The sequence below is a fragment of the Triticum aestivum genome, chromosome 6B, assembly GCF_018294505.1.
Source record: "Triticum aestivum cultivar Chinese Spring chromosome 6B, IWGSC CS RefSeq v2.1, whole genome shotgun sequence".
Lineage (NCBI taxonomy): Eukaryota > Viridiplantae > Streptophyta > Magnoliopsida > Poales > Poaceae > Triticum > Triticum aestivum.
Window position 1 is genome coordinate 621,117,579 of NC_057810.1, and position 15,292 is coordinate 621,132,870.

The 15,292-nt window shown below is 48.4% G+C and overlaps 1 protein-coding gene across 1 annotated transcript; it reads right to left on the reverse strand.

Moving 5' to 3' along the window:
• Positions 1 to 7,630: 7,630 nt before the first annotated feature.
• On the reverse strand, positions 7,631 to 9,648 carry LOC123138338 (7-deoxyloganetin glucosyltransferase). The gene is made up of 2 exons (XM_044558306.1): positions 8,964 to 9,648; positions 7,631 to 8,861 (listed from the first exon to the last, which is right to left on the reverse strand). Exons 1-2 carry the CDS (start codon positions 9,481 to 9,483, stop codon positions 7,927 to 7,929), a joined length of 1,455 nt encoding a protein of 484 aa, XP_044414241.1. The 5' UTR covers positions 9,484 to 9,648; the 3' UTR covers positions 7,631 to 7,926.
• Positions 9,649 to 15,292: the final 5,644 nt, after the last annotated feature.

The following is a 15,292-nucleotide window of genomic DNA, read 5'->3' on the forward strand; positions in this document are numbered from 1 at the left end:
CAATTCATGAAAGATCTCCATCTAGGGTACCACCCTACAACATCTTGGTATCATGAGCCACGTTTATCACGAATTTGGAGTCCCCCCCCCCACCATTTTCTAGCCTTGTTTTGTGTGATTTTGTCCTAATTTCAAAAATTCCCCACCAAAATTAGCCCCAATTTTTTTGTGATTTGTTGGTTTGATGAGGTTTTGTTGGATTTTATCCATGGATTTTCTTGGTTTAAAGTGGATCTAGCATTCCCCCATCCATCTACACCTTTCCCTCCACGAAATCCATCAATTTCTCCCATTTTTCCATGAATTTCTGCCCAAATCCGTGACCCACGGGCACCCGGACCTCAAACCCCGGGCACCCGGACCCCCCGACCAACCCCGCTGACCACCCCGGGTGCTCGCACCCCTTACCCCGGGCACCCAGACCCCCGGGCCACTCATTCCGCCCAACCCCCCTGACCACCCCGGGTACCCGCACCTTCCACCCCCGGGCACCCGCATCCCCCACCCCGAATCAGCTCACCAACAAAAATTGTTTCAGCCATAACTTTCACTCCCGTAGTTTGATTTTGACGTTCTTTAGCTCGTTGAGTAGCTATTGACATCCCCCTTCCATCTAGATAGGTTCCAACACCATTGGACTCCATCAAAAAATTGTCATTTTGACATCTTTGCATAGGCCATCCACCATATCATCTGCCATACCACCATTGCTTTTCGCAACTTAACCCATTTTGCTCCATTTAGCATTTGTGGTTGCTTGAGGGGTGACTTGAGTCTCCTAAGGTGTTTCGGCTCCTTAGGGATGGTTGCTTCATCATCAACCACCACCACCACTTCCGCATTGCTAACTCCGGAACCCCCAATGCATTCCGCTACCACCATTTGACATTTTCCTTTGAGATTTTGAGTTTGCGGTTTTTCTGTTTCCTAGGGTGTTTCGGCTAACTAGGAACGGTTCGACATCGAAAACACCGCCGCTCAGCTTCATCAAGGATTCAACATCGACCGCTTCACCACTTTGACAACCTAACCGTAAGCAAGAACGGTAACCTCCATATCACCTTGGTATCGTGGTATCCCTTCATTGTACATTCTTGCCATTACATTGTTAACCTCTTAGCCCATTTTGCATCACTTGCCTATCGAGACTAGCCATTGAGTATTGTTGGCAACGTTACTTGTGCACATTAGTGATTCGTACCTTCCATTGCATACATACCATATCATATTGGTACCATCTTGGTATCATCATATCATCCCTTGTGTCACAAGATTGTTCCAGCATATACACAATTGCTATCTTGGTTTGTGCATTTTGCATAAGTGGCCATATCAAAAAAAAGAATAAGCTTTTAAGCAAAAGAGAGCAAAGAGCTTGTACACAGGAGCCATAGCATCATACCACATTGCACATAAGATTGTCATATCCGATCATCTTGGATCATCTTGAGAAGAACACCGAGAACATCATACACATAGCATACTTGGGATCGGAAGCTCATACATTTTGCATCTTATAGGTTGTCCACAAGTGTCGTATCCGCCTATAGAGAAATCGTGCTAGCGTCTCTCTTGAGTTGTGCAACACGAGTGTTTTCCATGGATTCCACATTTTGTGCTCATTCCTTGGTTGCACAACCCCATTTATCTATCCGTGTGTGTGTTTCCATGTGACACCCATTCCTATTGGTCTACTTGTTTCACTTGCGAATTTGTGAATCTTTTCCAACATTATTGACTCTTGCTAACATTTTGCATCAAATTTTTGTGCCACTATCCTCACCGAGCTCCACCATAAGCCTTACTTGTGTAGGTGTGAGAATTGACAAGATCCGATACCAATTGTGCTATTTCCTTGTTACATTATTGAGTGATCATTGATCCATCTTCAACATTTGATAAGGTACATTGGTCTAGTTCTTTCCTTTCTTCCACTTACATTTGCTCCAGTCTTGTGATGGATAGGCAAGGCATTTCATCTCCAGTCTTCCACGACAACGATGGCGCGAACAACTACATCACCAAGACGCCCATCTTCGAACTATAACGAGCAATGCGAGGCATTGAGCGACTCACCGTCGACATTCACCAAAGCGACGCACGGACAAGGGACTACATCGACTCCAAGTTGGACGCACAATTGGATGACATCCGACACGTGTGGGCCAACTACAAGTCTTCTTCCTCTTCGTCATCTTCAAGGCGGAGATGCTCGAATCGCAAGTCTTCGGAATGGCCAAAAGATGCAAGTACCACGCGACACCGTCAAGAAAAGCTTCATGAGCACAAGAGAAGACCGTGCAACGAGCACCAACAAGACGGAGCTACGGCTACTACCACCACTTCGGCATCTTTGCCAAGTGTTATCAAGGCATCTTCGCCTTTGGACGCACGACATCTTCGCCTACCTTCGATGAGTACGCCTACATCAGCCTTCATCCACGATGACGGTGACGAGATGATCGAGCATGGGATTTTCCCTTAGGTCATGGAGGAGAGCGATGATGTGCCATCTTCGGCCTTCATCCACAGCGACGACGACGAGATGGTTGAGCATGGGATTTTCCCTTTGACCACGGCGACGTATGATGACTTGAGTGACTTGTGCCACCATATTGAGAGTGAGAGTGACTTCACCACTAGCCCCATATATGATGAGTTGCCCAATTCCCATGTGAGGAGAGTTACCACCACCACCACTTGAGTGACTTGAGTAACTCCACCATATGTGACATTGAGTGCACCTACCTTGAGGGAGTGAGTGAGCCACCACCGCATAGAGAGAGTAAGGTAGTTGATAGGTCATGTGAGGCCACTATGATTTCTAACGACTTAACCTCTCCCTCTATTGTGTCTTCTCCTTTGGTGCTAGGTCCTATTTATGATGACGCGCCGATTCTCGACGACTTCATCCCTCCTTTGGACAAGAAGATGGCCATGGTGGAATATGATGCACCCCCACATGGTTCCATCAAGATGAAGATGGTGACCACCATTTGGTCTTTGGCACCTCACCTACACCACTTGAGTGGAATGAACAAGGTAACATAAGTGAAGGTGATGTTCTAGTCCCACTAGTGGACATTTTTGGTATTGATTGCTTGCATGATATTGATCCACCTATTGGCATGCTTCATTCTAGTTTGACTTCCCCATGCGATGATTTACCTATTTATGATGAGTTTGATGATTGCCATGTGGAGTCTATTAGTTGTGATGCGATGTTACAAAGGATTTCTTGTAACAATTCTCTCGGTCACATCATGTTTGACAATCCGCTTGACTTGCCATATGCTATGAATGAGATCAACCATATGTCATATTTGCAATCTCTTCATAGTGACTATGCATATGCCATCAACATAAACCCGATTTGCACTTATGGCATAGATGACAAGCCCATGGTTATTGGTATTTGTTTCTCTTGTGATGATATTGATATGCTCCCTTTGCATCATTTATCTCATATGCCATGCCATGACCACCTAGGTTCGGATATGCATTGTTTTGGATGTTGTTCATATTTTCCATATGATGTTTCCACTATTGCTCATGAGGAGACCCCCATAGTTTCCTCATACATGTTAGGAGATTTTGATCCATCCCATCCATTGCATGATCCCAATAATTGTGTGCACAATATGCTCCCCATGAATGAAAATGCTATTGTTTTGTCACACACTTGCTATAATCTGCATCCCAATCATGTTCAACACAATAACTATCATTGCATGATGGATGACATATTTCTCTACCATGCCTCAAATTTATTTGAGCGATGCTTATCTTGTGCTAACTCACACATTTACATACACATCATGATGGATGATGTGTACATTTACCACGCACACACTTTCTTTGGTTTGTGTCTCTTTTGTGTAGGTACCCATGAATACTTGTCAACCTTGCAATCCCACGAGTTGACAAAATGAGCTCTAGAGAGCAATGATGATTTGGGATCCTGTGGATTGTCCTTACCACCGTTCCCTTCACGTAAAGACTTCGCGCATCTCTTCTACATGGCTCTCACTTGGTTACGGGTTATCGTCCATTACATATTATATACCCATCTTGACATGTTCACTTTGCATGATATGCTCATTCCTATGCCTTTGCCATGCATTTGTGACCCATGCTTTGCATTACACATGATGATTGATTCTACTACTTGTATGTGTATTTGCAAGCTTGGTGGAGATGTTGCTTGTTCTTGCCTTGTTTCCTTTGTGATCCATTCCTATGATGATATCTTGCTTTGCAATCGTGCTTGTGATATGCCATGTGCATTGCCTATGCCTACTACTTACTCACATGACATGATTGTCATGATTTCCTCTAGTATGTTGCATCTTTGCTCCACTAGTTTGCACGACTTGATTTCTATGCTTTCTCATGTTGCATCCAATTCTTGGATTACTTGCTCCTATCATATGTTTGGTTGCAACAATCTCATTACTTCACATATGCCATGTCCCATTGCTTATCACATGATTGATTTGATCGCCTCGCACATGTTGCAAAATTGCTATATCATTTGTGTTGAGTGCCACACTATCTTCACCACACCATATGCACATTATGCTTGTATTGTCTTGCACTTGACCCATGTGTTTAGACATTGCCTTTCATTTGGTGTTGTGAATGACTCTTATGCCTACCATAGACCGTTCATTGAGAGTCTTTTGCATGTTTTCCATGATCTTGAGTTTGATGCTTGTTCTCTTGTCAACCGTTTTAGCATCTTTACCTCACATTTCCATGATGCTTTTCCATGTGCCAAATTTATGTGCTTACATGCCATGCCACACTCCCTTGTCACACCATATGCTATGCTTGATGACAACACTTGCTGGGTGAATCACCTCTTGAATGCTTGGTTTTGCTTTAATGCCAACCACATTTGTTTTTCCAAGTGCTTGTTATATTTGCTCCTTTTGAAGGACTTACAAGACAGTGCGACATTGGAGAGTGACCATTTCTAGCTTCAACATGATAAGTGCTTGGTGGTCGTCCACTACTACACGGCAACACCCTCTCTTTCCCATGGTGATGAAGATCACGATCCGTGGACGGATCTCTCCCAAGGGGGGGGAGATGATGTGGAGCATCCCTCGACCATCACCAGGGATGTCACACCACCACCGCAAGGACAGAGAAGACCGACGACAAGAGCACACGCGTGTGCCGTCGAAACCGAGTGAACTCTTTCCTCTTCGAGTTTCATTCGGATTCCAACGAGAGTCGGATTCTACCTCAAAGAGACACGTTATACATTCTCAGGTACCGCCGAGATCATCGCGAGGAAGCATGGAAGAATCACCAAGTCCATCCGGAGACCCAAGGAGAAGGAGAGGGAGAAGAACGTGAAGGACCGGAGATCCCCTGGACACCCCGGGTGCCCGGATGTGAGGACCCCGGGTGCCCGGGCAAGCAGCCACGAGGAGGGCCATCTCCCCTGGACACCCCGGGTGCCCGGCCTTCTCGGTCCTGGGTGCTCGGCCACCACCTGGGCCGCGCCCCTGCCCACCCCGGGTGCCCGGCCTTGAGGCCCCGGGTGCTCGGCCCTTGGCCTGCCGCTGCCTGGGCTGCACCCCTGGTGCCCGGCCCCGACTCTAGCCGCCACCACGGGTGCCCGGGCCATCACCCCCGGGTTCCCGGCCCCGTCAGCCCCCAGGCCGCGGCACTCCTGACCGGCCCGGGTGCCCGGTCCTTCGGCCTCGGGTGCCCGACCACCTCCGACCGCACCTCCTCCGGGTGCCCGGTCCCCTTTGCACCGGGTGCCCGGACCACTCCGAGGGCGTGCGTGCCTTTTTGGGTATCCCTCTCCCCCTCTTATTTCGTCCCTAGACTATAAGTACCCCCAACCTAGCTCATTTAGAGGACAACAAAGTATTGGATAGACAGAGAGAGAGCTTTGCTCATCTTGCTCCCATGGAGATCATGACCTCCTAAGGGAGAAGATCCTCTTGTGGATATCAAGACCCCATTTAGGGAAGGATCCCCATCATAGGATCATCAAGACCTCTCTCCTCATAGGATTGGTATGAACTAGTACCTTGTATCTTTCCTTTGTTGTCCTTGGATTCATTGTGACCTCTTGTGTGTTCTTGGATCTAGCATATGTGTGATTGGATCTAGTCAATTTGAGTGTTTTCCCTCTCTTGTGTTCTTCATGTTCTTGGGGATTTCCCCTCCAATTCGTGAAAGATCTCCATCTAGGGTTCCACCCTACAACATGACTCATGAGAACAAAAGGAGACCATTTTCCATAGGGCAAAATTTGTTGTTAGGGACGGCACGACAACAAGGTTTTAGGAGGATACATGGTTAGGAGAGACGCCCCTGGCCCTCGAGTATCCCTCTCTATACAATATTGCACAACGTAAGGAGAATTATGTGACGACAGTATTACAGGCGGTGCCTTTACATATCCAGTTCAGGAGATCTTTGGTCGGGGAACCATGGAATTTCTGGCTACACTTGGTGCGGAGGTTGATGGATGTTCAACTCTTAGACCATCCAGACTCGTTTCGCTGGAAGTTAATGGGCAATGGAGTGTTCTCAGTTAAATCTATGTACTTGGATCTCATTAATTCTGACCCAATCCCTAGATCGATACACATTTGGAAAGTTAAGGTTCCCTTGCGAATAAAAATATTCATGTGGTTTGTACACAAGCAGATGATCCTTACTAAAGATAACCTTCTAAAGCGACGATGGGTAGGTAGTGTGCGATATTGTTTTTGTGATCAGGACGAAACAATACAACACCTTTTCATAGATTGCCCTATCGCGAAGTTACTTTGGCGAACCATTCATATAGCCTTAAACATTACCCCTCCGGTTAGCATAGATGCGTTGTTTGGGACGTGGCTAACTGGAGTGCAACCTACTATTGCGTCAAGTATTCGGATTAGAATGTGCGCATTTCTTTGGGCTATATGGAACTGCAGGAATGATATAATTTTTAACAGACAAAATATTTTGAATTTCTTGCAGGTTATTTTTAGAGCTATGACATGGATCCGCCGTGGTTGTTACTCACTCCTATGGACACCAGGGAGCATTTGGATACTGGGTGCAACTGATGGGAGATGGTAACACGGGCTATCATCAACCGGTTTGGATGGCTCATGATAGGATAGGAGTTTAGTTACTATATCATATTGTCCTGCCGGTTGTTACTTTGTTTTTCATCTTTATCTTTTATTTATTTTTTGCTCCTTTTGTGAGCTGTAATTGGAGATCAGACCTTGTTTTTGCTGCAACTGCTTTAATAATATGGTTGCATGCATCTTTCGGATGCAGAGGCCGGGGCTATCCTCCTTTTCTGAAAAAAACCTCATGCTCGAAAAAGGGTGGAGAGATGAGAGGTGTGGTTGTGCTTTAGATCTCAACGGGTCCCCGACAGACGTCCATCCATGAAACATAGATCAAAAATTATAAATTTGCAAAATGTGACTATAGCAAAAAGATATAAATTTTCTCTAGAACATGGTAAAATATAAAAAAAATGAAAATCGTAACATGGCAAACTTAAGAATACTTGTTCTCCCACATTAAAAAGGCCATTATTCAAAGGTTTTTCCGATGAACCCAAAAAAAAGGCATGAGAATTTGCATCTGTACATGGTGGCAGAAAAATGTGGATTAAATTTACTAAGGTATTTCTACTACATACATGAAAACACAAAGAATGTGGATTAAAAGTAGCCATCATGTTGATGTAGAGCACAAAAAATGAAAAACTTACCATGGCCTACATCAGCACTCCGTACAAAGCTGCCGCGTATGTTTAGCATTTTTGTTACTCCGCTCAGGGCATCATCACTCTCGGAAGGGACGAACTTTCTTAAGAAGCAAATAAGATATACTCCGTACGTAGTAGTGTTTCTCTAATTACCGTGAAGATCGATCGATGTAGACCTAGTACTTGGGCAGGAGCACGTCGCTGACCAGGTGGTCGAAGTTTCGGTGAGACGAGCCGCCGGGCATGGCCGCCTTGACCGCGCTCTCCTTCCACTCCTGCGCTCTCTTACTCATGCTCTTCCCCTTCTCCCCTTCCATGATCTCCGTGATGAGCCCCGCGACGGCGTCGCGTCGGACGTTGCTGTCGATCTCCATGCCGACGCCCCACTCGTTGCACTGGTACCTGCAGTTGGTCTGCTGGTCGGCGAAGAACGGCCAGCTGATCACCGGCACGCCGCCGCACAAGCTCTCCAGCGCCGAGTTCCAGCCACTATGCGTCAGGAACGCTCCAACAGCGGGGTGGTTCAGCACCTCCTGCTGCGGGCACCAGGACGCCATGAGCCCGCGCCCCGCCGTCTCTGCCAGGAACTCCTCGGGGAGCACCGCGGCGTCGCCCTTCACCAGATCTCGGCGGACGATCCACATGAACTGCTTCCCGCTCTGCGCCAGCCCCCACGCGAACTCCACCATCTGCGCGTTGGTCATGACGGTGATGCTGCCGAAGTTGACGTACACGACCGAGCCGGGCTCCCTGCCGTCCAGCCACTCGAGGCACTCGTCCTGCTCCTTCCAGAGGCTAAGGTTGATGGCGGAGCGCGGCGTGGGCGGCTCCTCGTGCGCCAGCAGAGGGAGTGGGCCGAGGGTGTAGACCTTGGGCAGGCCGAGCGCCTCCATAGCCTCCACCGCCTCGCCCTCCAGGTCGCCGAAGCTGTTGAGGATGACGGCCGACGCCCCAGCCGTGCGCTCCGTCTCCCTGAGGACGTAGTGCACCATGTACTCGTCCGGGTCCGTGGTGCGTATGAAGGACGGGAAGTCCCTGAGCCTCATGCTCCTCAGCCCCGGCACTTCTTCCACCGGCGTGTCAAGGTATCCATTCGCCAGCTGCTCGGCGTCTGCACGCGTGAACACAGATATTCAGATAAGAGCTTCGAACGGCAGATGACAATGGCCGCATCGAGCTGAAGGAACAAAACAAAAAAAGTGTGCGTACATACCTTTAAGTGGCACGAGGCCACGGCTGATGAGGAGGCGGTAGTGGCGGTACCCGAGGTAGCTGATGGCGCTGGCGGTCCAGAGCTGGACATAGGGAAGGCCGAGCTCGTTGGCGGCCTCCATGGAGAACCCCATGACGACGTCCGAGACGACGCAGGTGACGGGCGGGTGGCCGGTGGCGGGGTCGTTGAGCCGCGCGAGGAGGTCGCGGAAGGGGCCGAGGCAGGTCTCCGTGGTGGACTTGCAGAGCGCGGGGATGTCCTGCGTGACGTCGTCGTCGTCAGACGGCGGCAGGCCGTCGGGGATGGTGGCGAAGCGGAAGCCCGGGAGGCCGGCCACGGCGGCAGGGCCGCGGGAGCGGACGAGGCGGGCGTGGTTGTACTCGGTGTTGACGAAGGTGACGTCGAAGCCCCGGGCGTGGAGCAGCTTGGCCACGTTGAGCATCGGCGTGATGTGCCCCTGCGCCGGGTACGGCAGGCACACCGCGTGCGGCTTCCCGGCGGCAGGCCCCATTGAACCCATCTCCTCCGCAGATGACTTCTTGTTGCCCTCCGTGTGCTTCGAGCTGACCCAAGATCGGTCGATGGCAACAATTGCTCTTCCTCCTGGCTGAACTCTCGTGGACGGCGCGCTTGCTTTGTTTTGGAACTTGGTTGGCTGGGTATCGGTATGAATTGGCTACCTCGGCAAGGGTGGCCGTATTTATAGGCACGGCCTGCTCAGGTAGCACTACTCCATTTTGTATCATATTAGCAGGGCGCTGACAGTGAGAATCGCCATTTTGTTATGAATAACGCAAGTGATGACGTATTAGGATCGTGTTGGTTGGACAAGTATATTGTTGTTTATTGCAACATGGCTGCTTCGAGGATGGAGACTTGGTCACTTGGTCCTACTCCTACCTCCACGGAAAGCAGCCGGCGTGTGATCATGTACGGGTCAGCGTGAGGTCGGTACGCGCGCAACGGCGCCGCATGGACAACAGCGGGAAAGCTGGCAGCCGCCCGGCCCCGTTTGATCGTTCACATAGGCCTTTCCCGCCGGCGTGTGATCGTTCAGGTCAAAGGGAGCAAATTATTGATGACTTCGGAGAGCAACTGAGCAAGCGTCGCCTAAATCAGATGTAGAGTTGTGGACTCAGCTCCGTGAAGTCCCGTCGTGGCCTACTGGCTAGACATGCGTTGAGGTCACGTCGTGTTGGGCAAAGGCCTATTGGACGCGTCCGTGCGTAGGGCACTGTAGCTCATTTGATGATCCTCCTGTACGTGGCCAAGGCCTACTAGACTTTACGCGGCGTTTGAGCTGACATGCAGGGCTAAAGCTTGAGGTCTCGCCGTGTTGGGCAAACCTATCTATCAAGTAGCTGCTTCTGTTTAGATCTATCGGAGGTTTTTCCTGAAGAAAAAAAGATGCCCACAAGGCTCCTACTACTAGCTTCTGTTTACAGAACGCGCAAGAAATAACTGTGGCATGGCCAGAGCTGCCAGCATTTTCTGGAGCCTTGGCTTAGCTAGCCGTATCATCATATCACCTGCTTGGATGCTGTCCCGATCGAGCTGGTGCACTCCAAGCTAGGTTCAATGGACTCCGTCCGTCTCTCAGTGATCTGACTACACACCTCCGGTCCATACAAGAAATTAAGGCGCAGCTAGAGCTGTCGTGTACATTGGCCCTGTTTGTATACTCTAACTTAATTAGAGGTTAGAGTTAGATTCTAACTCTGAACTAACCCTAAACAAACTCTAACCAAAGAGGTGTTTGGATGGCAGGGTTAGAATGACAATAGATGCTCTTTTTCAATCATTTGGCTGAGAGTTGCGCTGACCGAGGCAGACTGGGACGCGCCAGGCAAGGAGCCGCGCTGGCCTCTCGCGCAGCCCGCCTGCCGAATCCGCCATCCCTACGCAAGGAGCCGCGCTGGCCGAGACCGACGGGGACCGGCCGCGCAAGGAGCCGCAACTGCTTACCGGCGGGCGGATGGGCCGCGGGGAGACGATGGGGTTGGAAGAACGGGAGGATAGGGCGGGGCTGCTGCGGGGAGAGTGAGAGAAAAATGTGTTTTTTCTAGTGGTCCCAAGGAGAACTAACCCAAATAAGCACCTCTTGGATGGGTTAGATGCATCTAACCCAAACTAACCCTCCATGTTTGGATATTTTTGGGTTAGTTGAGTCCAAACGAACTCAAACTAACTCTAACCTATGCATCCAAGCACGGCCATTGACTTATCGTCCTTGGGTTGGCTATATCGTGCAACTTGCGAGAGCAGTGACAATTAGCTAAGCACGCAGTGGCGGAGCCAGGAAATTAAGATTAGGGGGCCAAGTGACAAAAAAAATTGATTGCAGGGGCCAAACTGCACTTATGCATGTATTTTTTTTTCAAATTTCTGCACTGTTCATATCCAAACTAATAACAAATCAAGGATGTCAGGAGGGCCAGGGCCCTGCTGGTCCCCCTGGCTCCGCCACTGTAAGCACATCATGCATCTGTTTCATGGACTTAAAGTCCTTGAGTTGGCTCCATGTATAGCTCACCTCCTAGCGCCCCAGATGGCTCACATGGTCACCACGATTCTTGTTATCGCTCATGGTTTAGCTTGTCGAACAACTTTGACAGTTGGGAGTGCTACACTATAGCAACTCCATAGACGAGCATGTTGGAAATATGCCCTAGAGGCACTAATAAAATACTATAATTTATTTTTTCATATTTTAATTCATGTTTATATTTCTATACTTTAATTGTGAAGGTCCTTGAATGTGAGATTCATAGGAAAACTTATTTGCATGTGTGAAATCATAAACACCAAGTAGTTCCATAGTCTTGCCTCTAAAACTAGCTCATGTGTTGCATGATGATCTGGTTTTCCTGATCAAAAGGTAGTGTTAAAGTAACAAGGATGCTAACGACAATGGGAGCACATTATTAACATAATAGAACAATGGTGTTCAGTAGACCCAACTAAATGATAGGCTACGGGATCACATCATCACAAAGTTATAAGTACAATCATGAAAGTGTTAACGTATCACTAGTAGAAAAAGGACCTATTGTCCCGGTTCGTGAGGGCCATTTGTCCCGGTTTTTGAACCGGGACTAAAGTGTCGGTACTAATGCCCTAAACCTTTAGTCCCGGTTCTTGCATAAACCAGGACAGATGGGCCTCCACGTGGCCGGTGCGGCGAGCCAAGGCAGGAGGCCCTTTGGTCCCGGTTGGTGGCACCAACCGGGACCAATAGGCATCCATGCATCAGCATCTCAGGTGCTGGGGTTTTTGTTTTTTTTTTGAAAGGGGGGAGGGTTTGGGGGTTTTGGGGGGTTAATTTAGGTGTTTCGTATATTGTGTTAGCTAGCTAATTAATAGAGAGAAGTGTCATTTCTTATCTCCGTGCTTGGTCGACGCTACGTATTATACGTATAGAGAGGACTAGACACGCTAGATAGTTAAGCAAATGAAGGAAACAGAAGATCGTCATGAACAGATGCATACAAAGAGAAGTGATATCGACCACCTCTCCTTCTTTGAGAGATTGGTCGAACAACAAGTTCTCGTAAATCTATCCGACACTACTGGCTACATATATACAATGTAAGTATCTTTTACAATATAATCTCCTAATTAAAATTGAACGCATCAGGGTCCACATGGTATTCTCCGTCTTTAGCGATCACGTGGTCAAGAAAGAATGCCGCCAATTCCTCTTGAATTCCTCGCATACGATCTGGTGCTAGGAGTTCATCCCGCATCCGAAATATCTAATTTGAAGAAGGGGGTCAATACATATATATGAATAAATGAAACTGAACACAAATGATGGTAATAAAATAGAATTGTGAATATAATTATTTACGCACTTCATATTGTTTCTCGGAGTAGCCCCGCTCACAGGTCGTGTGGCGGATGGACTCGCAAATATAGTATCCACAGTAATTAGTCCCTTCTTCCTGCCACAACCACTTTACAAGAAATAGAGGTCAATCAAACTGATAATTAGCAAGCATGCTAAATGGTATTGATGAAACTAGCGCTTGAATCACTAGGAGATGCGTGGAACATACATGCTACTATAGTACTTACTTTCGGGTGTCTAAATTGCAGCTTCTTCGGCAGTCCCGGAGTTTTTGAGGTGAATTTATTTCAAACCCTGCCAGACAAAGAAAACAATTACTTGATATCAGGAAATGAACAAATTGAAGTTGCCGATATGGTGCGATAATGATCGATTTAACTTACTTCTCTAGAATTTTAGTCATGTCCGCATACTTCTTGGGATCTTTTCGTCTCGAGTCTAAAACGGTTACTAGTCCCTCCTCAAGCTTAATCTCTAGGAGAATATAGTGGAACCTGCGCACGCATGCATAACTCATCAATTACATTACTATAACCTCGACTAATAAGGGAAACCGAATATGCACAAGACAGTAACACTCACTCAAAGTTGTAAGGGAAGAGTATTATAGCTTTGTTTTGATTTAATATAAACTATTGTAGCAGCTTGGCCTCGATATCTTTGGCCTGAAATTTAACCATATATGCATCTATGAGATTTGTGTTAATGAACCCAATATCATCGATTTGTCTTTTTTTCAATTCGGCGATCTTCAATCTGCATAATATAGTGAGAATAAATAAAAATACATGCAATGAAAGAGCTGACTTATATATAGAGACTTAATGACAGAAGTAGTACTACTTACAGGCAGTAGCAAGTGATCATTAACTTATCGAGGGCCTTTAGATTGAAAAACTCGAAGAACTCCTCGAATGGAACATTCAACGGATCAATTCTAACGAGGTCATGCTCCTCTTTAACTCTGAGCATCAAAATATTCCTCCCCTCAGACTGTCTGCAGGTTTTCATATACCAATCATGGAATCTTCGCATCATCGTTGTTAGAGATTTTTCATCTTTGACGAGAGGCTACCCGTACATGTATCTGTGTTCGTCCACCTCCAAGAAATCAAAATGTGCATCGTCGGGCAGGTAATCTCCAAGATTGTTATAACCGGACACCATCCCGCCCGGATGATTCGCGACGAAGCTAGACACCTGGAGCGGGGGCAACGATTGGTTCACTTGTTCGCCGAGCTGGGCAACTTTTTTCCCAGCTCGTTGTTCTGCTAACCTTTGAGCACTAATAGTACTTCCCGACCGCTCCGCTTCGATAAATGACTTTGTAAGAATGCGCTCATAGTTATCTTTCACCGGAGACTTTGGTGGTTTCGTCAGGGCAGCCAGAGTACGCTTCGCTTTTACCGGATCTATCTTCTCCTCTGGAGGTGGATTTTTCTTTGCTTTGACACCTTCAAAGAAGTTGGTCACTTCGGCTTGCACGATCTTCTCATTTTCCTCCTTGCTCCTCTCGTATGGTAACTTCTCTAGAGTCTTCAGAGAAGGACCGTATCTGTATTGCCTGCCTCTGGCTATACTGCTAGACGCCGGAGCAGGCGGAGTGGCTGCGGCTGTCTTTCCTTTCTGATGAGGCGGAGGAGAAGGACGACGCGCCGGAGCAGCCAGAGCGGCTGCGGGTCTCTTCCGCCCATATGGACGAGGCGGAGAAGGAGGAGCCAGCTGGCTGCTCGGGCGCACCGGCGCAAGCAGAGAAGGAGGCGGAGTGCCGCCACACGCCGGAGAAGGAGGCTGAGTGCCCTGATCACTCGCCGGAGGAGGCGGAGGAGGACGCGGAGTGCCCTGAGTCGCTGGAGGAGGAGGAGGAGGCGGAGGCGTCCAGTTCGGAAGGTTGATGAGCTCCTTCCGCCATAGGCGTGGAGTCTTCAGAGAAGAATGCAGCCGAATCTCCCCTTCACCCGTAGGGTGGTCAAGCTCAAGGTCCTCAAATCCGTCCGTTATTTGATCCACCATCACCCTAGTATATCCTTCTGGAATCGGCTGGCCGTGGTAGGTTGAGCCAGTTTCATTAGGTATAACAGAGCCAACAGCCGCCTTGACTTTCAATGTCATCCATCGCGTCATAAGGTGGCAATGTTGAGACTCTGTGATAGCATCCACAGGGTAGCCCATGAAGACAGGCTCCAGCTGCTGAGTCTGCTCGATGGAAGCCACACTGCTTCTCCGCTGAGATGGCGGGGTAGCTTCAGGGGAAGCTTCGGCAGGTCGTTTGCTACGATCTGCTTCTCGTTCCTCTAGCCCTTGTACCCTTTCATGCAGTGCCTGCAGTTGGCTATGCTCCACTTTCTTCCTCCTCTCCTGGGTTTTGTAACCCCCTGCGTCCGGAAACCCAGCCTTCCACGAAAGGTAGCCTGGCGTGCCTCGTGTCCGTCCAGGGTGCTCAGGATTCCCTAGGGCCATTGTGAGCTCGTCGTTCTCT

Bases quoted from the DNA above. Each gene is read 5' to 3' on its own strand.
- LOC123138338 (XM_044558306.1), bottom strand. From the start codon at position 9,483: ATGGGTTCAATGGGGCCTGCCGCCGGGAAGCCGCACGCGGTGTGCCTG. The intron at 8,862-8,963 runs GTATGTACGCAC...TCACGCGTGCAG, and splicing joins TGGCCTCGTGCCACTTAAAG to ACGCCGAGCAGCTGGCGAAT.